Raw genomic sequence first — 27,580 nt, forward strand, 5'->3', positions numbered from 1 at the left:
CCTGTGTCCTAGCACACAGCTAGGAAAGCCCTGGAATCTCCCATGCGCTAAGAGTCTCTGCAATGAGATGAAGGATGTCTAGGGAGCCTGAATTATTCCAGAATGGGGTGCTGGTTACCTAGGGAACCAACCCTGTGATTACTGGGTTGAGACTTCCAGTTCCACCTTCAGGGAGGGAAGAGGGGCTAAAGGAGGGGTTATTCCCGGGGATGTGATCATTCATGCCTGCTTAATAAAGCCTCTCTATAAAATCCAAAAGGATGGTGTTTGGAGCGCCTCCAGGCTGCTGAACCCCTGGGAGTGCCTGCAGGGTGGTTCCCCATGATGGGTCACAGAAGCTCCCCTTCCCCGCCAACCTTTTGTTGCCTACCTCACCCTGTGAATCCATCACTGGGCTGTTCCCATGTAGCTTTTAGATCACCCTTTGTAATAAACAGGTCAACGTAAGAAAGGTGTTTACCTGCGTGCTGTGAGGTGCTCCAGCCAATTAAACAGGTCCATCACAAGAACCTAAACAAAGGATTATGGGAACTCCTGACTTAAAGCCAACTGGTTAGAATAAATCTGACCTGAACCTTCCGAATCTATAACCCAATCATGGATTATAAGCCACAGTACATTTTTTTTCCTTTTAGTTTTTCTTCTTCTTTAATTTTTTTTCCTGTTCTTCCATTGCCACAGTACATTTTATTAGCAGTGTTCTTCCTACTGAGAAAAATGCTCTGGCTCGCAGTTTATGATTTTAAACAAAACCTAAGGCTAAATATTCCATTTTGGATTTCCCATGTCCTTATTTCCTTTTTTAAGCATATTTTATTCATGAAGCAGAGAAAAAGAGGAGGAAATAAGGGAGGCAAGCCACAGTGCTGCTACTGCTACACACACTCACCTGGGCAGTCTGCAAAGACAGGACAGCTATCTGGCTCAGTCTGAAGGCTGGACAGTCCAAGATGAGAGGCCACGTGCAGCACGGGCTGTGTGTGCGTCCCAAGACATGGAGAGCGTGAGGGCAGTGGCGCACGGGGAAGAGACAACACACCAGGGAAACCAGTCTTCATCTGCACTCAACCTCTCACAGCGACTAGTTCAGCCCCACGAGAATTAACCCAGTTACTACTCTCTTCTTAAAAGCCCAACCAGCTTTCAACAACAGATTGAGCATACAATCCACTTCTAAACCAGCATAGCACCTTCAACACCACTGCTGAAAAAGTCACTTGGAGTTGACAAAACATAACCCAAGATTATGTTAATGATCACTTCTCATCATTTACCTTTTATTAAATGTCCAACTATCGTGAAAAACACAGTTCATAAATAGAAATAATATATTTTTATTTGATCCCTGAAAACAGAAACAAAAATATACACGTCTAGTAAGAGAGACTCAACAGTTATTCCAAACTTTATCTGGTAATGGTACGTAATTAATTTCTTCACATAAAGGTAGGTTACACAGACCATTTCAGAAAACTATTTTTCATGAAACAGTATTTTCTCAGTTATTTTCATAAACTGTTGTAATTATTGCTACTACATGTGGTAGCATATTATAATAATGAATAATACAATATCCAAAACTAAATTCAACATAGTCTAAATCTACAAGCTAGCTGCACTGATGCAGTTTTTATAGAGAATAAATAGTATGAAATATAGGGCACCATATGGCAATTAATTTTCTACAAGGAAGTTTTAAATAAAGTGTTCTATACTAGAATTACCCAAGATTAGAATTTTTTGTGCTATGTACAGTAGCTGTTTTCCTGAAAAGATAGTCAATCTTCATAATTTATACTTTAAATGTTCTTAATTCTTTTAAATGGTCATTATATAAAATGAGTTATCAACACATCTGTTATACAAATCCGAAGTTTCATAAAGCAGGGCACTCTTACATAACATTAACATTTCCCAGCAACTTAATGCAGTACAAATACTTCATTATATACATCTGGATAAAGCCCTCAAGAGTTCCAATCTACCTAAAATCTTGGTCCCCTCTTCCTCAAATATAATGAAAGCCAAATTTATCCAGCCACGGAAAAGTGCTTTCCTAATAAGCAGACACCCAAGGGTTAAATTCTCCAGTTGACATCCATGGATGCGAAACATCATGAATATCGCAGTTATTTATAATCTCATCATAAAAATATCTTTTATTCTTCAGAATGTAAGAAAATCATAAGTATGAGAGCAGAGACTGCTGTATCAATTTTATTAAATGGCCTCAACTCTTAGAACAGGTTATGGACAGTGGCTGCTACCCATTTCAAGATAATACTCTTCAAAATGTAGTATTTTTACATATACATTAAATAACTTTCAGTATTTTGAAGGACAGTGCAAACGAAGACATTCTTTGGGTCATGATTTCAAAATGTTTTCAATGTTATACTTCCTTTTTTCTGCTCATAATCTAAGTAACAAAGAAATAGTACTAGAAGTAAGCTCATTTTTAATAGCCTCAGTCTGACAGTTATAGCTACTGAGGACAAATGACAGAATGATCCAATAACCATATTCTCAACTCATCTGAAGAGCATGTTATATATTAAATAAATATTTTACAGAAATGCATCTGTGACTTTCGGTGGTTTTGTATCAGCTTGATCTCAAACACAAAAAATTTATACAAAGATCACTTATCTGTGTACTACATCAGTCATGTTGCCAAATTCCTGTTAAGGATATAGTACAGCAGTAAAGAGGCTTGTCTGAGAGCAAACTAACCGCATTTAAAATTGTATATTACAGAATTAGAGTTCCATGAATCCAGCATATTCCTTAGAAATGCCTAGAGCTTTTAATTGTCAAGTGTTTATTCTGTACTAACCAGCGATTACAAAGGTTTTCTGTGGCAGGACAGAATCCACAGTGGATGGAGCCGGGCAGGAGGAGGGCTCTTCAGGTGCTATCTCACGCTGCCTGATGCGTTGATCCTCTTGTTTGTGGTCACTGGCACCAAATGCCCCGCAGCACCATTCGTAGTGTTGGTGGCAGAGCCATTCACGACAATGTAGTCCACCTTGCTCTCCAGCTTCATCAGGCGCTGCAGGATGTCCTCCAGCAGGACCGCGATCGTCCTTCTCAGATCCGCTGTGGGAGTGGGAAAGGCAGAAGAAACCATATCAGATGTTGACAGGGCACACTTGATCTCGGTGTTTTTATGGTAGGGGTACTGAACAATGAGTGGGGTGGCCGAGAGAAAATACACCAGAGAGAATGCACTCACACCACAAGCAGAAAGGGGCTAATTATTACCATCAACAGCATCACAAACGGTTTCCAAAAGGAAATTTCAGAGTTGTAAAAACATGAGAGAAATTCTGACCTTCCCAAGTGCAACAGGATAATTTAAACTCTGGTCCAAAATATCAATCCCTCAAAATAAAACATCTGTTTAGCTTGAGTTTCTTAAGCAATTTGTGAAGAATACTGTGCAGTAGGCTGTTAAGACAAAATGTGAGCTAAGAAGAGATTTTATGAAATGCCTCAACAAACAGGAAGCCCAGCACCTTCACAGCATCAAGTGGGGCGGGGGGGATGCCAGGCAGGGCAGGGCAGCACACAGCGCAGGGCAGGTACCAGGAACCCAGCTGGTATGGGAAATGATCAAAAGGACAGTCACTCCAAACCCCTTTGGGAAGTTAAGGGATTTCAGCACAACATGCTCAGCAAGAACAAAATTATTTTCTTCTTCCACACCATCTCTTCTCCCATTTCCCTAAAGACGTTCACACAGAATAGGCATTTGATAACAACAATGTTGTAACGCAGGATTTTTTTTTTTGTTTTGCTTTTGTTTTGTTTTTTTCAATCTTGGGCCTAACCTGGGATCACCTGAGGAGAAATCAGCTAACAGACAAACTTGATGACATTCCTGTTACCAACATATCAGCAAGGCATGAACAACCAAAGAGGGAAAGGTCAATCAGACTTCATCAAAATTAAGCTTCTGGTGATCAATGGACATTATCAAGAAAATGAAGACAAAAGATCTACTATCCAGGACATGGAGATCTCTTACAATTGAAAACAAACAGATCTTTTTAAATAGTTATAACTCGATTTTTAAAGTGGACAAAGGAATTCCAGAGATACTTCTCCAAAGAACAAACGCACATAACAATATGATAGAAGGTGCCCATTATGCTGGAAAATGAGAGACCACTCATCATAAGACATCATAATCAAATGGAAAAAATAGTAAGGATGTGGAGAAATTGAAAATCTCACATATCACTGTTGGAAACATAAGACGGTGTAACTGTTGCAGAAAACAGCTGAGCAATTCTTCCAAATGTTGACTGCAGGATGACTCTACAACCCAGGAATTCCACTCCTAAGCAAACATCCAGACACTGAAAGCAAAGACTAAAAAGAGATACTTGGACACCAGCGTTCACTGCAGTTTTATGCAAAATTGCCAAAAGGTAGAAAAAAACAGAGCCCATCAACAAAGATGAACAGATAAAGAAAATGTGCTGCACACATAACAACAGAGGAGCAGTCAGCCAGAAACAGAAATGATGTTCCGATCCAGGCTATGGTATGGATGCAGCTTGAAGATACTATGCAAAATGAAGCCACCTTAATCCAAAACCCAACATCTCAAACTGAGTATTAACATGACCCACAGGTTGAGAATTTCACACACTGCTTCATGTGCCAGGTTGCAGTCAAAATGCTACTGCACTAAGAATGTACAAAATTACCTTCAGATTGTATGTATGTCAAGTGTATATAATATCAAATAAAATAGTTTGGGCCCGGCGGCGTGGCCTAATGGCTAAAGTCCTCACCTTGCACGCACCCTGGGATCCCATATGCACGCCAGTTCTAATCCCGGCAGCTCCACTTCCCATCCAGCTCCCTGCTTGTGGCCTGGGAAAGCAGTCGAGGACGGACCAAAGCCTTGGGATCCTGCACCTGTGTGGGAGACCCGGAACAGGCTCCTGGCTCCTGGCTTCGGATCAGCACAGCACCGGCCATTGTGCTCACCTGGGCAGTGAATCATCAGACAGAAGATCTTCATCTCTATCTCTCCTCCTCTCTGTATATCTGACTTTGTAATAAAAATAAAATAAATCTTTAAAAAAGTTTCAAAAAATAAAATAAAGTATATATGAAACATAAATGAATTTCATGTAAGTCTTGGGTCCCATACCCCCAAGATATTTCACCAATGTAAAGGCAAATTTATTAAAAAGATTTACTTACTTTAATCAAAAGGCAAAGTTACAGAGAAAAGGAAAGAGATGAGAGACAGAGAGATCTTCCATCTGCTGGCTCACTCCCCAAATGGCCACAGTCAAGGCTAGGCCAGGCCAAAGCCAGATGCCAAGAATTTCATCTGTGTCTCCTGAGTGGGTGGGAGGGGCCCAAGGACTTGGACCACCCTCTGCTGCTTTCCCAGGCTATTAGCATGGAGCTGGCTTGGAAGTGGAGCAGCCAGGATTTGAACTAGTGCCCATATGGCATGTCAGTGCTGCAGACAATAGCTCAACCTGCTGTACCATAGCACCAGCTCTAAAAATATTTCAAAATTCAAAATCTTTCTGTTTCCAAGTATTCTAGAAAAGGGATAGTGACCTGCTATGGAAAAAAAAAAAAGGTGTTAGCAGGAGCAAGCCTTCCCCTGGAGTAAGTATTTTCCATATTGGAGAACCTGAGTTCAATACCCAGCTCTGGTTCCCAACTCCAGCTCTTGCCAACACAGACCCTGGAAGGCAGCTGTGATGGCTCAAGTAACTGGGACCCTGATACCCACATGGAGACCTGGATTCGGTTCTTCGCTATGGGCTACAGCCTGGTCCACTCACAGCCACTGCAGACATTTGGGGAAATGAACTAGTAGTTGGGATTGCTCTCACAAAGCAGGGATCTGGTGGGAAAGTGGAGAAGCCAGGACACAAACCAGTATTCATATGGGATCTGGCGCTTAGCAAGTGAGGGCTTCAGCCACTAGACTACCATGGTGGGACCTCAGATGAACTTTTAACACTCAAAAGATTTTAAAGCAGTTTCCTCTAAAATGTTACCAAATTGTGAGTCTAGTTGGATGTTTCACAATAAAAGAAGACATCTGAAAATTCAGTCCAGGACTGCGAGGATGCCTTGTGCAGGAGTCTCGCACAGGCAGACCCGAGATGGAACGAACCTTGGAATCTCTGAGACACATCATTACCCAGGCCTTGCCCCACAGAAACCTGGCTCTGGTCTTCAAAGACTTGAATGTTGTGTCAATGCTACAGGAATTTAGGGAAAGCAAGCAGCAGCAGGGGGCTGTGTTCCCAAGTGAAGGCTTGGTGGTCTATGAGTTGCTCTTCTGGGCCTCCCGTTTGTGAGTTATGTGACTCTCCCAGGGGGAAGTTGCTTTTGCAATTTTCAGTGTTGCCTAAGTACAGCAGAGGCCAGATGAGATGCAGCCAGAGTAGCCCTGATCAACTCCCTCTTCAACAAGCTACGCTCTTGCAAGATCACCAAGGAGTTCATCGTGGAAAGTGTTCAGGAAGCCGTGGCCTCCACCAGCGGCACTTTAGATGATGCAGCCGATCCTGGCACAAGTATCAGAGCCTACCACTACATGTTGGAGTCCAATATGGGGAAGACCATCCTGGAGTCTCAGGAAATCATCTCTTACTATTCCCAGTATTCCCTGGATGAAAAAATGTGCAACCACATGGCCTTGAACTGGATCATGCAGGAGCAGGAGTCACTAGGAATTCTTTCCCAGGAGCTATGAATAGCCCTGAGGCAGTTGGAGGAAGCCAGAGAAGCCGGACAAGAACCACGCTTTTACAAAGAGAAGGAAATCCTGAACTTAGCCCTGACTCAGATCTACAGCAACCCTGAAGCATCCTCACCCAGTGATGACCAGCTGAGCCTCACGGCTTTGTGCGGCTACCGTGAGCAAGGCCGGGTCCCCGGTGCTCCAGGGATGCCAGACTCTGACATCAGGCAGCCCACTGGAGGGACAGAGGCCTTAGCACGGTTAGCGACTGCCTGCAGAAGTCTGCATCCTCCCCATCCCTTCTTCCCACAGAATGGGAGAACAGCAGAACTCCTCCCAGGCCCAGCATCCCACGCAATGCATGTTTCTCCCATTGCACTCTCAATAGCTCCACCTCTCAGGTTGGAAGGATGGAGACAGGATTGTGTGAAAAATACTCTGCAAGCCTGACTTCCATCAAAAGTCCCGTGACATGTGCCTTGCTAGATTATAAATGGTATTTCAAAGAGCGGGCTGGTATAGCAACCCCTCAAAAAACAGCAGCCAGGGCTAGGAAAGTAGTGTGATAGGTCCTTTTAAAAATTACTTGGGATCAAATAAACAGTATGAATTTTTTTCTTAAATACATATAGGAGTCAGAACCTGTTCTTAGTATTTGTAAATTAAGTGGTAGCTCACACTCTACTAAGTATAACCTAAAACTATGGTGGAGATTTTATCTGGACATCCAACTATCAAAGCTCTTAGAACAGTAATAATATGAAAATTCTAGAGGCCATTGTAATAACAATTTTAAGACCTAATTCTTCCGTATATAGGAATGTCACCAAAAATTAATATCCAGTTTTTATAAATCTTTTAATCACACTCATCTTTAATTTGCACATTTAAAGGTTAAAATATCCTAAGAAAAAATTACCAGAGAACAAAAAAGATGCTTGCATTTGGCTCATTCCACAGGCATTAGAGAGAAGGAATCTAGCTGATTTTGTTTTTCATGCATGTAAAGCATCTAGGAACTCTAATATCAAGAAGTCTAAGGCACTGGAATCTTCTAAAAGGAAGGCTAAGACTGCCTTCTCTGTGGGTCAGTGCTTATATGGGTAAGAATTAGATAGTTCCTGCTCGCTTAGATTTACGAATGGCAGCAGTGTCAAATTGAAGTGTTCACGGGTGTTTCCATAGCTACAGCATGAGAGGGGTTATTTCACTTTAGTATGGGAATCCAAATTGAATAAAATTTTTCTCAATTTCCAAAAAATAAAAAAAAAGAAGATATCTTTCACTCAAGACTTGCAAAAGTGCTTGGTAAACAAGAGATAATGTATATTTTTTTTTAAATCTTCAACTGTAAGACTGAAGTATACACATTGGATCTCTACTCCTACAGTTAGCTCCTTTAACAATAACTTAAAGAGTAACACCCAGGCCTGGCATGATGGCTCAATGGCTAAATCCTCCCTGTATAAGCATGGGGGTCCCACATGTGCACCAGATCGTGTCCCGGCTGCTTCTCTTCCTCTCCAGCTCCCTGCTTGTGGCCTGGGAAAGCAGCTGAGGACGGCCCAAAGCCTTGAGACCCTGCACCTGCATGGGAGACCCAGAAGAGCTCCTGGCTCCTGGCTTCGGGTCAGCTCAGCTCCAGCTATTGTGGCCACCTGGGGAGTGAACCAGCAGATGCAAGATGCTATATATATACATAATATATATGAAGTAGCAGTCTCGGGCCCGGTGCAGTGTCGTAGTGGCTAAAGTCCTTGCCTTGAACACACCAGGATCCCATATGGGCACTGGTTCTAATCCCACTGCCCCACTTCACATCCAGCTCCCTGTTTGTGGCCTGGGAAAGCAGTTGAGGATGGCCCAAAGCCTTGGGACCCTGCACCTACATGGAGACCCAGAAGAATTTCCTGGCTTCTAGTTTCGGATCGGCGCAGCTCCAGCTGTTGTGGTCACTTGGGGAGTGAGTCATCAGACGGAATATCTTCCTCTCTGTCTCACTTCCTCTCTGATTTTGCAATAAAAATAAAATAAATATTAAAAAAAAAAGCAGCTTAGGCCAGGGAAGCCTATGGCTAAGGTTATTTACACATGTGTGCAAGGAAAAAAAAAACAACAGGAAACAGACAGTTTCACCATGTGATGAGACTATAGCAGGTTTTTTTTTGTTTCTTTACTTTTGACTTGTCAAGAAATTTTCAGCAGAAAATATGAGGTCAGCATTGTGGCTGCAACATGAGCATTCTACATCAGAGCTGCTCCACGTCCAGTCCAGCTCCCTGCTAATTCACCTGTGGAGGCAGTGGCAGATGACCCATGTGGGAGTCCAGGATGGAGTTTCTGGCTCCTGGCCTAGACCTAGCCCCACCCCGGTCACTGAGACCATCTGGAGAACAAACAAGCAGGTGGAAGGTCTCTGGTTCTTTATCAGTAACACTCTGTCTTTCAGATAAATAAATAAACATCTTTTTAAAAAAAAAATCTTTAGGGCCTGGCAGCGTGGCCTAGTGGTTAAGGTCCTCACCTTGAACGTGCCAGGAACCTATATGGTCGCCGGTTCTAATCCCGGCAGCTCCACTTCCTCTTTATCTCTCCTCCTCTCTGTATATCTGACTTTGTAATAAAAATAAATCTTTTTAAAAAAGGACTTACTTATTTAAAAAAATCTTTAAATGAAGCTATTTTTATTATGGCTAAAATAAACAAACCCCTGCTAAAATACTAACAAACGTATACTGTGTAATTTCCTATTTCTGCAAGCCACAGAGCAAACAGCATAGTTAAACTGTTTCTCAAAGAGTTAGCATTCCTATGGGCATAATTTACAATAAAGAGTTCCAGATGCATCTAAAATTAACAGAAGGGATTTGAGCCGTGGTCTGGGGAAATGACTTTTCTTAGCTCCTATCGGTTCGCTTTTTAGTAATTTATATCTGTCCATCACAACACTGATGGCTGCCTTTCAAACGCCACCACTGCTACGCTCAAAAGGACTTTCAAACATCTCTCTTCCAAGAATCTACCAGACAATATGCAAAATGACAGAATTCCTGTGTTGGCATCTTTACTGTGCCTTCATCTCAGTTTACACTCTTTCATCTCATCATCCAAATTTGATCCTTCGGCTCAGCCCCCCAGTTCCTGTCACGTCATGAAAATTCTAACATGGAGAAGCAAAATAAATAAATAAATAAATAAATATTATATCCCAAAGCATGGGCATGATGACTCTGGATACCCCACCCAACAATGAATTTGTTTCTCGCTTTCAAATCTGTGAGGCCAAAGGCAATAAAGAAGGAGATAATTACACCAAACTTCAGAAGCTGAAAAACAGATGGATGAATGGCAACTGACTTCTATCAGACCTTTTTGAAAGGCCTAAATCTCAAACAAGAAGGAAAAACAAAAAGCAACCTAATTTTCTCCCTAGAACTACACCCCACAGAAGACTCTAGAACATTGTACCACGTATTTACTGAAAATGGAAGCAAAGATGAATTACATCAAAATAGGAAGACTGGGTGAAAGGTTATTAATCAATTTTATTCCGAAATTTGACGCCACTCCAAAATCTCCACTGCAGAGAACCCGAGGGCCGGCACACCACTGAAAATGGTCCTGGGGTGGCCCTTCCTCACCTAGCCCTTCCTTCCTCCTGCCCAGTCCCAGGACACCTGGACGTCTACACGGCATGCTTTCCAGCAGAGGATGGACAGTGCTTCAGTGCTTCTCTGGCAAGCTCACAAGGAAAGGTCGAAGTATCTGGATATTAGACATATCTCATCAAAGAGATACTGTTTTGTCCTACATATACGCACTTCTGAGAAAAGTAAATGTGACCTAAACACACGCAGGTCTAGTCGACAACTGTAGCTTTCACAACAGAGACAGCTACTAGCAACTATCGCATATACAGCATGGACATGATACGAGGAAGAAAAAAGGCAGGGGGCTCTTAGGGGAAAACAAACTGGAAGATTTCTCCACAATTTCTGTCTCCAGTCCTGCGCCTTCACTCCACCCCCTTACATGCTAATCTAGTACAACACCTTCCCATGATGCACTGGAGCCTCCTGTCCTTGGACCAGGGAGGAGAAGGTGCCATAATGAACATGTGTAACCTGAGTCCCACATGGAGACACCATCACACTCCTGGAAGACCCCAAGGGTACTAAACGCTACTCATTTTTATGTTCAATTAAGGCTTCACACCCTATTCTATAATGGGGTGGGTGGCACTGAACAAGGGGATAGCCCTTTAGGCCTTCTTCAATGCTGTCTCCTTGTGGATAGCCCTCTCTATGGCCAATATCTCTCCTCATGGGGTTGTTTATTTTTGAAATGTTCCATTTAATCAGCTTGCAGTTGACCACTAGTAACTCAAAGTAAACTGTGGGTAAAGGAAAAATGCTGGATTATGACTAAGCTGATGTGCTTCAGCATTTATTTAGTCTTTGTCTCGCCCCTGGGAGGTAGCCATTAAGTGCTTGGTATTTCCAGAGTGGTAAGCCAACAAGCCCCAAGACCACATCTGTTAGTTAATATTAATGAAATAGCTCAGAGTGGGTCCCTAGATAGTTTGTGCCCCTGAGACAATTTAAGATGGGAGTTGGAGGCACTCAGACACCTGGGCTGGGCTAAGTGGCACTGCCCACTGTCTGCCAGCACAAGCAAAAGCTGGGTCTAGGGAGTATGTCTGGCTAAGCTAAGCCACAGTACCCACTCATGAGTGTCAGAGCAGAAGGTGGCCATGTCAGGCTAGATCACAGGTTCACCTCTGTGGGACTATAGTACCTGCTGGTTTGCATGAGAGCCAGAGTGGTGATGGGCTGTACCAGGCTGGTACACAAAACTCAACTGACACTCTCAGGAGTCAGGGCTAGGAGGAAGCAGGCAGGGTCAGCCTGCAGCACCCACCAGCACAAGCAAAAGCCGGAGCTGAGGGCAGGCCATGCCAAGAAGGGCCACAACACCTACAAGTACATGTGAGATCTGGGGCTGGGAGCAGGCCTGGTATGGCAACTTGGGGAATTCCTCTGCTAGTCTGAAGCTCCTGATGAGGAGTACAAGAGCCAGGACTGGGGGTTGGAGCAGGACAGGCAAGGCTGAAGCACATCAGCATTTCTGTGGCTGGATCTGGAGGCAGGCTGCCTTGGGCTAGGCTAGAGCATCTGATGGCAACATGAGAGCCTGGACAGGATCTGTGCTGCTCGCTTAGCTGAGCAAAGCTGCAACACCCACCAGCTAGAGCTGAGACTATACAAGGGCCATGCCAAGCTGAATTGAAGCACCCACCACCAGGCATAAGATCTGGGACTGCGAACAGGTCTGGTAGGGGAACTTTGGGGCTCCCCTGCCAGGCTATAGATCTCACTGGTGAGTGTGAGAACCAGGACTATGGGCAAACCAGGCTGGACAAGGCTGCAGCACTTGTCAGCATGCATTTGGGTAGGGTCTGGAGACAGGCCAGACTGGGCTAGGCTTTAGCACCTACTGGCACTAGCCAGAGCCAAAATGGTTGGGGACAGGTGGGATTAGGCCATGGCACCTGCTAGGTCACACCAGAGCTGGGTCTGGGAGTGGACCTGGCTGGTTAAGCTGTAGGACTCATCTAGCTCTTGTGCTATGGGGTTATAGGGAATCACCCCAACTAGGCTGCAGCTCCCACTGGTTTGCGTGAGGACCGAGTATGAAGTGGGTAGGATCAAGCTGGACTCCAACACCCATTGATTCAAGTGGATGACAGGGCTGGAAACAGAACTGACCCAGCAACTGCAATGACCAGCATGTGCATAAGCTGATTGGGGTGATGGACTGTGCCAGACCCTGTATTGCAAATTCACACAAGATTCAGGTTTGGGATCATCTCAGATGAAGTTTCTTTGGAGATCCCTCCAACTGAACTGCTGATCTCAGAACCCCAACCATGAAGAGACTATGTCAGCCAGTGGATTCTGAATAGGTTTCATCCCGATTGGAACGGCGAGATTGGCAGCAATTCAGACCTGCTGAACTATCAAAACTGCTTGAGCAGGACCCTCGGAGCATGCCTCACATCGGGGACCTGGAATGGGCAGGAGGCTGGGTGGGTCTTTTCCCTTTGTTTCTCCCCTGACCCGAGATATAGGGGAAAAAAATACTAGTGCGGAAACAAAAAAAAAAAAAAGAAAAAGAGAAATTTAAGGAATATGTCACACAGGAAATGAATCAAATGAAAGCTGATATATCAGAAAGGAAGAATACAGCGGAGCAAATTAAAAGTACAGTGGAGAGAATAGAATGAATGAAGCAGAAGAAAGAATTTCAGAATTGGAAGATATTTGTTGTTACCAGCAGGAAAAAAACAAAAAGCTGGAAGCAGAGCTGGGTCAAGCTAAAAAAAGCATTCAAGAATTGAAAGGCACTATTAAAAGCCCAAATATAAGAATCTTGTGGAGTCCCAGAAGGTACAGAAGGTACAGAAAGAGAAGTTTCATTTAAAAATGTATTCGATGTGGGGCTCGGCGGCGTGGCCTAGTGGCTAAGGTCCTCGCCTTGATCCCATATGGCCGCTGGTTCTGGTCCCAGCAGCTCCACTTCCTCTCTGTCTCTCCTCCTCTCAGTATACCTGACTTTGTAATAAAAAATAAAATAAATCTTTAAAAAAAATGTATTCGATGAAATATTAAAGGAAAATTTCCCTAATCTAGAGAAAGAATTGGGAAACAACATCCAGGAGGGGTACAGAACTCCCAACAGGGTTGACCAAAAGCAATCTTCGCCATGACACATGACAATTAAGCTCTCTTCAATAGAACATAAGGAAAAGATCCTAAACGTGCACATGAAAAAAATGAATTGACATATAAAGGAATGACAATTAAATTCACAGGAGACCTCTCACAGGAAACTCTACAGGCAAGAAGAGAATGGAGTGACACATTCCAGATTCTAAAAGCAAAATATTGTCAGCCCAGGATAACATACCCAGCAATGTATTCCTTTGTCTTTGAAAATGAAATAAAATTCTTCCACAGTAAAGAAAAGTTAAAAGACGTTGCCTCTTCCAAAACTGCCCTAAAAATGATACTTACAGATGTTCTCTTGACAGAGAAGAGGAATAGCACCCACCAAAACCAAAGGCAAATGTGAAGCACATCCCAGTACAATAGAAGACCAAATCAATGAACAACCTATTGCTAAAATGATGCGACCAAATTATCCTCATTTATATTAACCCTGAATGTAAGTGGCTTAAACTCATCAATCAACTTTTTTTAGATTAGTAGACTGAATTCAAAAAACAAAACCCACCTATTTGTTGCCTACAGAACACATATCTCACCAACAAAGAACAGTGGAACCTATATCTCATGGATTTTGACTTTTTAAATTTACTTTCATCTCTTCAAAACTCTTTCTCATTAAATTCTTCACTGACTCATAGATCATGCAGCAGCATCATCTTCTTGAAGAAGGTTCTTGATTTCCTTTTTCATTTCTTCAGCGACACATTAGTCATTCAGTAGCATGTTATTTAACTTCATGGCATTTTTAATTTCTTCTTTTCCTGTTGTTGATTTTGTTTTGTGGCTTTTCATTTAAGGGAATGTTTAGTAACTATGTAATGGAAACTATCATATCCAGATGTGAGGATGCAATGCTGTGTACATCTCTACTTCCAGATCGAAGATGGACTCCCAATGGAACTGTTAACTATATCTTGACAATAGGATGCTGGACTCTTTGGCATTGTCCATGCCCGCAATGATGGACATATGACTGTTTATGAAGAATTATATTATAGTAATAATATGGGGGGAGGTCTTTGTTTTCCACTTTTCCTCCTGCCACGATGGCAGAGGTCTAGGGTATTTCTTCTTTCTTCCTCTTGCCACCATGGCAGGAGGTAGGGGTCCTTTCTATTTCAAACCCCCTCCCATCACTAGGACAGAAGCTCCTTTTCTCAGCTTTTCTAATATATCTTGCTTTAAAACTACACACACACACACACACACACACACACACACATATGGGAACTCACTGGGGGGGTGGGAGGGAACTTGGGGAGGAGCTAAGGAAAATCTGAGGACCTATGGAAATGTATCATAAAATGATAGTGATAATAAGTTTAAAAAAGGAAAGAAAAAAACATATTGAAACAATTGTTCTACCTACCTTCCTCCATACCTCAACCCTCCCCATCCTAATTGGAGGCCCACATGGATGTGCATCCAACTATGTAAACAATACTAAAAATAAAATAAAAAAAAAAAAGACTGGGGTTGGCCATTCCAGAAACACCAATGTGATGAGAGGCTTGGGGATTTTCAGCTAACCTCCAGAGAAGGGAGGGGCTAGAGGCAGTGTGGCCAATGATCCCATCAATCATGCTTACATATGAAAGGCAATAAACTCTGTCCACTGAAATTTTAGGGTGCTTCTCTGGCCGACAGTCCTCTTCCTCAATGTGACAGGAGGCTAGGAGTTCTGACGGCATGAGAAGACACTGGAGATTGTCCTTGGAGCTCCACAAGCTCTCCCTGTGGCCGGTTCTGACTTGAACTTGATGCTACATGGTAAATACAATATTTTAAGTGAATTCTGTGAACTGTTGTAAGAAATTATTAAACATGAGGGATATTCAGAACCTTCAAATGTGTAGCCAGCTAGCTGGAAGTGAAGGTGGCCTGGAAAGTCCAAATAGAGGCTGCTGTCTGAACTGAATGAAGCCAGGCTTATAGCAGACTGTGTACTTAACTTGTCTAGTCTGGCCTAACTCCCAGTAGTTGATATCAGAAGTCACGGTAAACATGAAGCACATATCCACAAAAACATGTTCACCAGACCAACGTGTGTGAGACCCAAATGGAATGCCAGGCTTTGGCCTTTGGCCTGGCCCAGCCCTCACAGTTTGTGGCCATCTGGGGAACGAACCAGTAGACAGATCTCTCTCTCTCTCTCAAATAAACGAGTAAATTTTTAATAATCATAAAGATCTTTTCAGATTTACAGGGACTTAAAGCTTTTGTCTCACCTGCATCTTTCTCCTTAACCTACCAGAAGATCTATTCCCCTAACATTAGGAGGTAACCAATGAAGAGGAAGCTCCAGAATTCGGGGAAACTGAAGATTTAACACAAGAAAACACAATGAATTTCCAAGATGTAGTGCAAGGTGATCTACAACAATTCACGGCTGAACCTAAAAAGCAAACAGTCCACAGCGGAGAAAGTCATGGAATGCTGAATGTGTCCAAGTTAGGAAAATCGGCAGGACAAGAAGAACCTGCATGTGACAAGGCAGCTTGGGGATGAGAAGAATGCATCTTCAGGCAGGAAAGGAAGCTAACCTCACTGCACAGTGGGGAATCAGCAGATGTCTCCAACTGCAAAATCAAGAAGTAGCTCAGGGAGCATGCCATTTAGATATGCAGCAATCAAGCAAATGAGATGAAAGAATCTAAAATGGGTAGCTGTTAGAAACAGGAAATCTGAAGACTACTGGGAGTGGAAAAATTTCCCTTTTTTATGACAAGAATCAACACATTTTGATTCTTTAAACGCATGCATGTATAACCTTTAATTGAACAAACAGTAACATCTTTAAAATGTACATATAATTCATGTACACACACAGTTCCAGACAGAACCAAATGCATCTGTTCTTTTGCTTTCCTTTGGAGTCTTACAGGGAGAGCAGAGCAGGCAGAAGGGACTTGCGAGGGGGCACGCAATACAGAGCACTGGAGATACAGGCACACCCTGCTTCTCAGGAACGAACAGATGCCCACGAAGATGATCATTCTGTGACACTCAGGAGAATTCAAACAGAAACTAGATATGACAATCAGACCATTGTGCTATGGAGGAAAAGCTCACACATAGAAAAAGATTTGTTTTTAATACACTTAAGGGCTCTATAGTAGAAAATGTCACAATTTCCACAATTTACCTTAAATATTATTTGATCACATAAAACAAATTCTACAATAAATATAAAATCAGGGTGACGAATATGGTAGTGTTTAATTATGTTATTTTATCTTTGAGGTTATTTTCAAAGTCTCACAATAAGAAATCAAAAATACCACTTTGTCAAACTAGTATACAGAGCGGACTGAGTTTAATACCCAAGAGCAGGTTTCGATGGGGCAGGCCAAGAGGGGAGACTAGAAACACTCTACAGTTGTCTTACCATATCCCGCCATGGAAGCGCCATTCCCGATATCCACCATGTTCTTATTTTCCTCTGCCAGAGCTTTCACATATTTTCTGCTTAAGTCTAGTATTTGTTCACGTAACTTCACACTGCTTTGATGTCTTGGCTGTTGAAAAGTATAGTGCAGTAACATCAATCCCCAAATGAGTCCAAATACAAGTAACAGGAAACTTAATTTCTGGGACATGTTTTTCCTTGAGATTGTAAAAAACATTTCTGATGAAGCCAACTCGATTGAAAAGTGGGAACTGAAGACAAGTCAAAGAAAGAGAAGAGAAAAAATTCTCCTCTAATATTGTATATTCTTCATCTTCAGCACGGTTGTCTCCCCTCTATTAACGCTGCAAAAGTGAGAAGAAACAGGTAATTACTCTCAACCTATTTCAGAGACAGAAGAGAAAAAAATAAAGAGAAAAAATTCTGTATTTTTTATTTGGAACTATATCATCTTCACTGACAATTTCTCCACCACTAGGAAAACTTTGACTGATTTACTTAGTTATTTATCAGTTTCTGGTCTTTTATCAGAAATTTCATTTATCTATATTTTCAAAATTTAAGCTAGAAATAAATGTCCATTAAAAATATCTGAACCATTAAGAAAAATATCTGAGTCAAATGCCACCTTGGTCAAAACTCTAAATGATGTCTTCTCAAAGTAGATCTGATCTGTTCAAATACACATCACCAACTTGTGTCCCCAGCAGCTAGTCTTTCTCAGCTTCAAAAAATTTTTAAAAATTAAAAAATTCTAAAAAGAAATGGTGGGTACCAAAACAAAAGTTAAACTTCAAGGAAAGATGAAACAGATTCAAAAATTCAAATGCCTGGGGCCCGGTGGCATGGCCTAGCGGCTAAAGTTCTAGCCTTGAAAGCCCCAGGATCCCTTATGGGCGCCGGTTCTAATCCCGGCAGCTCCACTTCCCATCCAGCTCCCTGCTTGTGGCCTGGGAAAGCAGTCGAGGACGGCCCAAAAGCTTTGGGACCCTGCACCCGCATGGGAGACCTGGAAGAGGTTCCTGGTTCCCGGCTTCGGATTGGCGCGCATGGGGCCCGTTGCGGCTCACTTGGGAAGTGAAACATCAGATGGAAGATCTTCCTCTCTGACTCTCCTCCTCTCTGTATATCCGGCTTTCCAATAATAATAAAATCTTAAAAAAAAAAAATTAAAATGCCTGATTACTTAGGGATAATTACTATAGAGGCCAGTGTTTGGTGTAGCAGATTAAACCAGCACTGATGACAACAGCATTCCCACCCAGCTCGCTGCTGATGCGTCTGGGAAACCTGGGGGACAGTGCTGGCCGGCCCAAGTACTCAGATCCCTGACACCGATGTGACTTCTCTGATCTGGCCCAGCCTCAGCTGCCACAGGTGTTTTGGAGAAAGAAGCAGTAGATGAAAGATGCTCTCTCCTGTTCCTCCTCTCTGTCAAACATACACAACAAATTTTAAAAACAAACAAACAAACAAAAGAGAACTCCTATGATAATATAGAATGTCAACATTTGAAAATCTCACAAGATATCACTCCTGGGAATGATGTAATAGTAGGGAAAGTCCAACCTAAGATAACTTCAAAGTTTTTATTTTATAAAAAATATGCCACATATGTATGAATAGTCATCATTTCATGACGAAGGATTAAATAGCTCAGAATATTTTTCTATCTTCCAAAATTTACAGATCCACGCTTTTAAATGACAAAGGTATATCTCTGTATAATTCAGGAGAAGATTAAAAAATGATACTTCAATTATTTCAAAAAGAGAAAGGTGTGACAGGGAATCCAGGAAGGCCTGAAAAAAGAACATGTATATGAACCATCAAAGTGCCTAATAAAGAATGTTCTTTGATTACATCAAACAAAACAAAATCTTTGAGAGGCAAAGGATATGACTGAAAATTAAAATAGCATAGCATAAAGGTAACAAACTTTGCAAAACGCTTAATTACTTTTACTCAACACACACTGAACCAACATATATGCTAGGCACTTAGGTGCACCACAGAAATTTGCTTTCCAGTACAGGTGGCTTTAAACCTTTTTTGAAAACTGACAATAAGCAAGCATTCTAAATCTTATGTACAATATCAGCATATAAAAACACACGTCAAGTCTTCTCCACTCGCTAGTACGTTGAGAGATGAGGAAGGGGGACTCTACCTCCCAGAGAACTCCCGCTTGGCTGCCCAGCTACTTCCCAGGACCTCTGCTCAACACAGGGCTCTGAGATTTGAACAACACCCAGCACTCCTGTTGAAACGCACCCATTCTGCCAAACTTCACTGTAAGCATGCCCAAACCACTAGTTGGGCATATTATTTGCTAAAACAAAAATAACTGCATTAAAAATTAGCAATTGCGGCCCGGCACAGTAGTCCAGTGGCTAAAAGTCCTTGCCGTACATGTGCCAGGATCCCACGGACGCTGGTTCGTGTCCCGACAGCCCCACTTTCCATCCAGCTCCCTGCTTGTGTTCTGGAAAGGCAGTAGAGGATGGTCTAAGACCTTGGGACCCTGCAACCGTGCGGGAGACCCAAAAGAGCTCCTGGCTCCTGGCTTCGGATCAGCTTCAGTTGCAGCCACTTGGGAAGTGAATTAGCGGCTGGAAGATCTTCCTCTCTGTCTTTCCTCCTCTCTGTATATCAGATTTTCAAAAAAAAAAAATTTGTTTTAATTAGTAATTAACTCCTTTCCAAACTTCCTTCCAATTTTATGTCCTTAGTTAATATATACAAAATAAACCTTTTTAATTCTTTAAGGAAAAATATCATTAACACTAGATTACTAAATTTTGCTTTATTAGCAAAATCAGATAAGCATATCCTAAAATATTTTCTTTTTCTTTTCAATTTTAGTTATTTCTTTTAGAGATGGAGATAGAAAGCAAGCTCCTATGTGCTGGTTCCCTAGCCCTGCCTCCCAGTGTCTCTAACAGCCACGCTAGTCCAGGGCAGGAACCACAGGAAGATAGTCCAGGTCTCCCATGTGGGAGGCAGGGACCCAACGACCTGAATACTAGCTGCCTCTGGCCGTGGTATCAGCAAGAGTGAGGAGTGAGAGCAGGAAACAGTCCCAGAGGTGCTCTGCTGTGAGACGCTGGCATCCTGACTGCTGGGCTGAACGCCCACTCCATAACATTTGTACTACGAGAAGTATACTCAGCTTGAGTTCAGAGTATAAATTCTAGATTTCTAAGCAAAAACTTGCAAAGTTTTAACAAACATATATTCAAATTACTCTTCTTATTATTGGCCCCATCTTTCCTCCTCAAGCATGACGTGGGTGTGAGTGACACCACCTCTCCCAGCACCCAGGGGAAGATCAGCTGTGACTAAGCTGAAGCAGTCACAGAAGGGTTGGTTGTAAGGTTGGCATGACAACAAACCCAGCAATATGACATCACTGGAGATTGGAGATCACAGAATCCAAAGTATTCTGGCAGATGAAGCTTAAATGACAACCTAGAAAGTTCTAATACCGTATATATTTATATTTTTAACACTGTGCATGTTTGTGTATTTCTGAGGTCAAAAAGAATTTTGAAACTGGATGCAAAGAAGGTACTTCAGTGATAGTGCAGCTAACAACTCTCACCTCAATCATTCCCTAAACAGCAGGTACTGTAGTGAGCGCCCTGCGAGCATGAGCTCATTCTCCCGACAATCAGTACTAATAAAACGTGAGAACTGACCCAGCATTACACAACTGGATAGTGGAAGAAATAAAACCACTGCACCTGGCCCACAGCAAAGCTAGTGAAGCAAACTGCAGCAGAGAATAACCGAGTGCCTTCTTCTTATTTGCAGGGCATGGGATACTCCTGCAGCACACACACGAAGCATAAACCAGTCAACCCTGGCAAACCAGTCTCATTCACGACCTCTTCTGTGTGTGGGGCCAACAGCCCCGCTCTCACAGTACCCTGCACAGCAGTTAACACCTTCTTGTGAACTCTACGTCACCTGTGTACTGTGGAACACCACAGCCTGTCACTTTCATCCAACAGAACCCTGCTGTCAATCATCCAAGCTCTTTCTCCCTCCCAGGACTGTATTACTGAGTTCTTATGAGGTGGCTAACTTACCTAAGAAAAGTGCTTCACAAGATTATTTCACTTAAAATTTGCAATAACTTCACAAAAAAGATACGTTACTGCCATTAATATTCTTTTTTTAAAAGATTTTTTTATTTTTAATACAAAGTCAGATATACAGAGAGGAGGAGAGACAGAGAGGAAGATCTTCCATCCGATGACTCACTCCCCAAGTGAGCGCAACGGCCGGTGCTGCACCAATCCGATGCCGGGAACCAGGAACCTCTTCCGGGTCTCCCACACGGGTGCAGGGTCCCAAAGCTTTGGGCCATCCTCGTCTGCTTTCCCAGGCCACAAGCAGGAAGTAGAGCTACCGGGATTAGAACCAGTGACCATAAGGGATCCCGGGGCTTTCAAGGCGAGGACTTTAGCTGCTAGGCCACGCCGCCAAGCCCTAATATTCTTCTCTTTAGATATAATCAAAATAAGACTTACAGAGTTTATCTTGGTTGAGACTGTTACCCAGGCAGCTGACTTTACGAGGCCTATCCTTTGGCAAGAACTAAATTTAAGATCAAAGTTCAGAATCTGTATTTTCACAAAGCGCCAGTGCTTCCCTTTACAAGAGTTCCTGAAGCTCAGTCCTAGAAGAGCAAAATTTCTCAAAAGCAGCAAAAGAGTAAGGGCATTAGGCAAAGAAATGGTTATTCACCAATGGTGGGTCTAGTGGGGCAGCGAATGGGAGGGGCAAACACAGGCAGTCTCACCTACACTGGGTAAAGTCCTTCCAAACAGGGACAAGCTTAAAAATGGCAGGCTGTGGGCCTGGCATGATGGCTCAGTGGCTAAATCCTCATCTTATAAGCAGGATCCGCTATGGGCATCGGTTTGTGCTCCACTTCCCATCCAGCTCCCTGCTCGTGCCCTGGGGAAGCAGTAGAGGAAGGCCCAAAGCTGTGGGATGCTGCACCTGCGTGAGAGACCTAGAAAAAGCTCCTGGCTCCTGGCTTCCAGTAGCCACTTGGGGAGTAAACCAAGATCTTTGTCTCTTTCTCATCCATCCCAGGAAATGGGGACGGCTGGTTGAAAACTAGCGTTTCTCAGCATGATTCGTCCAAAGACCTAAGCCACAAACTTTTTAAAAGAGCCCCTCATTGTTCCAAACAGATGGTTAAGACCTGCTTGTACCACCAGAGTCGACATAATCACTTTATGAGTGAAAGACCTGCCCAGCCTTTGCTCCGTGGACTATATCTGTGCAAAACTGCTGTGCTCCACAAGTAGATGCAGAGCAAGTGCCCATATCACCAAGAAGCAGGGTACTTCCACCGGCAACACTCCAGTTAGCAGTGAAAATGCCTTCTGCATTGTTTGCTAAATGTGTTCCTACAGTGACAGGAAGTAACACCATTCATATGAGAAAGATTTGTCTTTAACAATAGCAAAGAAGTGAGACTTCAGGAGAACTTAATTCCACTAAACAGCAGAGAATCCCAAAAGGAAACCAAGGGTAAATAGAATGGGGATGGGACACTGTATAGGCTGGCACTCTCCAATTAAACAGTGGTCCAAAGCGAGCCAACGCCCGACAAAGGGCTACACAATCCCAAAGCCCATGAGGATTCCCTGGTGTAACCGAAGAAGGCCTGAAAAGTGTGCTAACCGCTCATTTACACAATCAATTCTAAGCCTAGGATACAGCTCTGTCTCCGGTCTCAGGAAACAATGTTTTATATTAAAACCACCCGAGACAGTAACCTAGCGGCTAAAGTCTTCACCTTGCATGCACCAGGATCCCATATGGATGCCAGTTCTAACCCCGGCTGCTCCACTGCCCATCCAGCTCCCTGCCTGTGGCTTGGGAAAGCAGTCAAGGATGGCTGAAGACCTTAGGACCCTGCACCCACGTGGGAGAGAGGGAAGAACTCCTGGCTTCAGATCAGCTCAGCTCCGGCTGTTGTGACCACTTGGGGAGTGAATCAGCAGATGTAAGATCTTTCTCTCAGTCTCTCCTTCTCTCTGTAAATCTGACTTTCCAATAAAAATAAATAAATCTTAAAAAAAAAAAAAAAAAAAAAAAAACTAGAGGGTAAAAAAAAAAATCCAGTACTAGGCCTTATCTTACCACAACTACAACAGAACCCCAGGAGAGGAGAGGCAGCACTCACATTTCTTAAAGAGCCCAGGGTGCTCCAGGGTACAGCAGAGCTAGAAAAGCACTGCCCAGATCTCAAGCTGCCTCATGAAGCAGCCACCCCAGCTACAGGCAGGGCTGCTGCTAGCTTTACAGTTCTAAAGTAATGATAGTGGGTGGACTCCAGGTAACTAGAGCAGAGCATGGGTGCCTGGATGCCCCAGACACATGGCTACGGCTCGGGGTACCCATGCCAGCCCAGGCTTACTACTGGAGATCCATCCACAGCTGCTAGGCGCAGGGAGGGTCCTGGGCTTGTCCAAGCCTGAGGTCCAAGAATTTGCTCCATCCACAGCGACCATGCAGGGGTTGGATCTCAGACTGCTCTGGGCTTGCCAGGACAGTCAGGCGACGTAGCATGCTAATCCTGTTGCCAGCACTGGCATCCCATATAGGCGCCAGTCAACTCCCAGCTGCTCCACTTCTGATCCAGCTTCCTGCCTGGGGACTGGAAAAGCAGCAGAGGATGGCCCAAGGCTTTGGACTCCACACCCACATGAGAGACCCAGAAGAAACTCCTGTCTCCAGTCCAACCCAGCTCCGGCCATTGTGGCCTATTGGGGAGTGAACCAGCAGATGGAAGATCTCTCTTTCCCTCTCCCTCCCTCTCTAACTCTGCCTTCCAAACGAAAAATAAAATCAAGAACATGAAGATGGCTCAGGAGCTGGTGCTGTGGTACAAGAGGTTAAGGCTCCACCTGCCACTCCAGCATTCCCTGTGGCCCTAATTGAGAGTCCAGCTGCTCCAGCTCCTTACCAACATACCTGGGAAGGCAGCGGAAGGTAGCCCAGGTTCTCGGGCTCCAGGCTCCTGGCTTCACCTTGGCCCACCATGGGCAATTGCAGCCATTTGTGGAGTGACCCGGTGGATGGAAAACTGCTCTCCGTCTCTTCCTCTTTCTCACTCTGCAATTCCGCCTTTCAGATACATAAATCAATCTTGAAAAAATGACAAGTTAATGGTTAAATTTTATGTTTTTATTACACACACACACACGCAGACTCACCCACATACTCTTCATTCCTCTGCTTTGAAGCCCCTCAACAATCATCCACTGCTTTAAAATAGCATTCAAACTGTTTTTCACAAAGCCCTACATCATCTGACTTCTACCCTATGTCCTAATCTCATACCTCTTCTCTCCTGCTCTCTTCACTGGCATTCTAGGCAAAACATGAAATTTTTTCTGAACTTAAGGCTACAAATCAACTTCTACTGCCCTATATGCATGGCTCTTCTGGAGCCTTCCTCCTTCTCATCCTTGCGGACTTTGCCCAAATGTCAATCTTTAAAGAGCAGCAGTGCCACTTTGATCACCCCAGCAGCCTCGAGGTAAAATCTACTATTCCCAATGAAATCACATATGCTAGCTTTAAAACCCTGAGCAAGCTATCCTACCGCCCTAAGTCCTGACCCCCACAAGTACTTAATGCAGACCATCATACCTGCCTAATACCAGTGAAGATTAAATGACATCTCATGCTACTTAATATTAATATTTAATACCAATGTCAGGCACTTAGGCAACAATACTAATTTCTGACAATCCAAGTAACTCTAGTTAATGTGAGATTTTGTTTTGTTAAAGATTTATGTGGGCACTACAGGTGACAGTTTACCCCACCATACCATAACATTGGCTCTAATGTGAGTTTTTTCCCAATATAAGAAGCTTTAATAGACTCACAAGAAACTTTTTTTTAATTTTGAATTTTATGGTGCAATTCCATCAGGTCTGGGATTCCACCCCCTCCCCACTGCAATTACACGAAACTCTTTTGATCAGATCTCAAACGGCCTCCATAATCCAATCCCCAAAGACCAAATCCATTTCCATTAGTTACCAAAAACACCTCCCCTAATCAATCCAGTCTCTTTGTGCCTCGCACTATGGTAGCAATCAAACTTCACATTTCTGTATTTTCATTTACCAGCATGCTTCCTGAATGCGTCTCATGCCATCAGTTCACGGCTCTCCAAGAGCACACTAAATTGAACAAGTTTCTACTCTGAATTTGTGGAAAGCATGAAATATTCCCTAGGTATTAAGTCCCTGAGGAGTTACCCAGCCCTAAAAGAAAACACATTAACACATTGTCCACGCGGCTCACTGTCCAAATGGCCTCAAAGGGGACTAGGTGAAAATGCGCTCACTTGTCAGCTCAGCTGGAAGGACTGCAAACCCCCACTTCCTCCTGTAAGCCTCTCTGATCCCTTTCAACTCTGCAGCACCACACTTCGTACCAGATGACTTCAGACAACCACGTGGGCGAGCCTTATCCCGGGTGGCTTCAGAGCAAACACATGATGCCCTGGAGCCTGGGGACACTCAGCAGTCACCACGAAATGTCTACTACTTTAAAGTGAGCCTAATCCCACCTTCTCTCAAGTGACAAGGGATCTCCTTATAATATTTTGTGGCAATAGAAGTTGGAGTATGTAAATATGGTGCTAAAATTTGGGAGTGAATCAGTGGACGCAAGATCTTCTCTGTCTCTCCTCCTCTCTGTAATCTGACTTTGCAACAAAAATAAAATAAATCTTTAAAAAAAGGGGGAGTGGGGAAAGGGGGCCAGTGCTGTGGAACAACTGATAAAGTCATGGGACGCTCACACCCTGTAGGTGCTGGTTCCAGTCCCTATTGCTCCACTTTCCATCCAGCTCCCTGCTTGTGGTCTGGGAAAGCAGCGGAGGACCACCCAAAGTCTTGAGCCCCTTCACCCACAGGGGAGACCCAGAAGAAGCTCTTGGAACACAACAGCCCCAGTCACCACAGACATTTGGGAAGTGAACCAGCACATGGAAGATTTTTCCATGTTGCCTCTCTGCACCTCTCTTTATTTCTGTCTTTCAAATAAAATGTAAGCATTGTTTTAAAGAATAAAATTTTTTAACATATATAAAACAGAAAACAGCCATGGTAGCCTAGGGAAGTGATCCTAAAAAGCTGGTTATTTACTAAATTACACAGGTGGTCTATTAATGTTTCAAATATGCTTTATCACATAAACCAAAATATTACACAGTTGCAACAGAAGTGCCATATCTTGTTACACAGGCTAAAAACTAGAACAGAAAAAGAAATGAAGCCAAACAAAGATACATCCAAGGTCCCCTGCCAAGAGAGGCTTCCAGCATAGGCTGATCAGCACTTCTGGAAGCACACAAAGGCTCAGGCTCAAACACAACCACACAGTTGGATTCTAGGCACAAAGGTGCTCGGCTTGTCCTTTCACTCATCTATGGTATTTACGAAAGCACCTACTATGTGCAGGAAGTAGACATGTGAAAGTTGAAGCAAGACAGACAGATTCTTGTTCTTCCAGAAACTGTGCTGTAGCATGATCAGGAAAACAAACAAGCAAGCCAAGAAGACAAATTCAGGTTCTGATAAACTGCCTGGAAGAAAGAAGCAGGGGGCCACGTCCAGCAGTCAGGAAGGTCCTTGGGGGAAGTGGTATTTGAGTTGACAAAGAAGAGGAAGTGCAAGATCTGGTTCCAATTTGCTTCCAAACGAAAACAGTTCAGAATTCTCTTCTGACCAGACTCCTGGAAGCAGCCAGGAAATGCCGTATCCCTATTCTCTGAAGCACAAACAAACGAGAAGGCGGGCTCCCCACTTCCAGCATGGAAAGGTGTGGTCTGCACAAGCTGCCCAAAATGAACAGAAGGAACCCCAGAAGCAGAGAAAGCTCTGTGTACCCCTTTCTTAGGAAGCACTGCTTGGCAACATACTGCAACACTAAGCTGGGATATAGTGGTCTTCTCATGGAAAAACATATTCTTACTGGCATTTTGTAATATACAAAGGGCCTGGACAGAGGGAGGAATTACAGAACAGAATAGCTTAGGTAGCAATCTGCCAGTGAGTTAAAGTTTTTCAAACTGTTAATAACCATTTTAAACACAATTTTCCAGGCTTCAAAACATTTCTTGTTAAGAAACCCCCAAAAAATAAGAAAATATGGGTTAACTTTGCTATACTTTTTTACTCACTGCAGTTATAGTCTCCGCTCCAATGGACAGAAGTGCTGCTCAAAATAAAAATAAGTGCTGTTCACAGCTTCGCTACACCATTTGCCAAATTTACCATACAAACAGCCAGATATGTAAGCAAGATTTCAGTGGTTGCCTCCTAGCCAGAAACCTAAAAGGCAAACAGAGGAGCCCAATACTATCACCAGAAAAAAGACAACAAATTAGCAAACATTTAAACTCCAACACCTTGGCGACAGTGATGCACAAAGTGAATGGATCCAGTGTCAAAGGAGGGAAACGGAGCCCAAGTTCGGGCCCAGGACACCAGCGCTTCTCCAAAGCAACAAACAAAACTCCAGCTAGCACTTTGTAGTGAGCACTTTTGAAGAAAACAAGACACAGGGCAGGCTTCCTGGCACAGCAGGTTA

At 43.4% G+C, this 27,580-nt stretch overlaps 1 protein-coding gene and 1 pseudogene across 1 annotated transcript; one reads left to right on the top strand and one right to left on the bottom strand.

The window, feature by feature from the left end:
• Positions 1–1,318: 1,318 nt before the first annotated feature.
• On the bottom strand, positions 1,319–27,199 carry CCDC126 (coiled-coil domain containing 126). The gene is made up of 4 exons (XM_058678205.1): positions 27,159–27,199; positions 23,939–24,112; positions 16,916–17,280; positions 1,319–3,099 (listed from the first exon to the last, which is right to left on the bottom strand). The coding sequence occupies exons 3-4, from the start codon at positions 17,151–17,153 to the stop codon at positions 2,915–2,917; spliced, it is 423 nt and encodes a 140-aa protein (XP_058534188.1). The 5' UTR covers positions 17,154–17,280; positions 23,939–24,112; positions 27,159–27,199; the 3' UTR covers positions 1,319–2,914.
• Positions 6,078–8,130, top strand: LOC105941653 (protein limb expression 1 homolog; annotated as a pseudogene).
• Positions 27,200–27,580: the final 381 nt, after the last annotated feature.

This window comes from Ochotona princeps, chromosome 20 (genome assembly GCF_030435755.1).
Source record: "Ochotona princeps isolate mOchPri1 chromosome 20, mOchPri1.hap1, whole genome shotgun sequence".
Classification (NCBI taxonomy): domain Eukaryota; kingdom Metazoa; phylum Chordata; class Mammalia; order Lagomorpha; family Ochotonidae; genus Ochotona; species Ochotona princeps.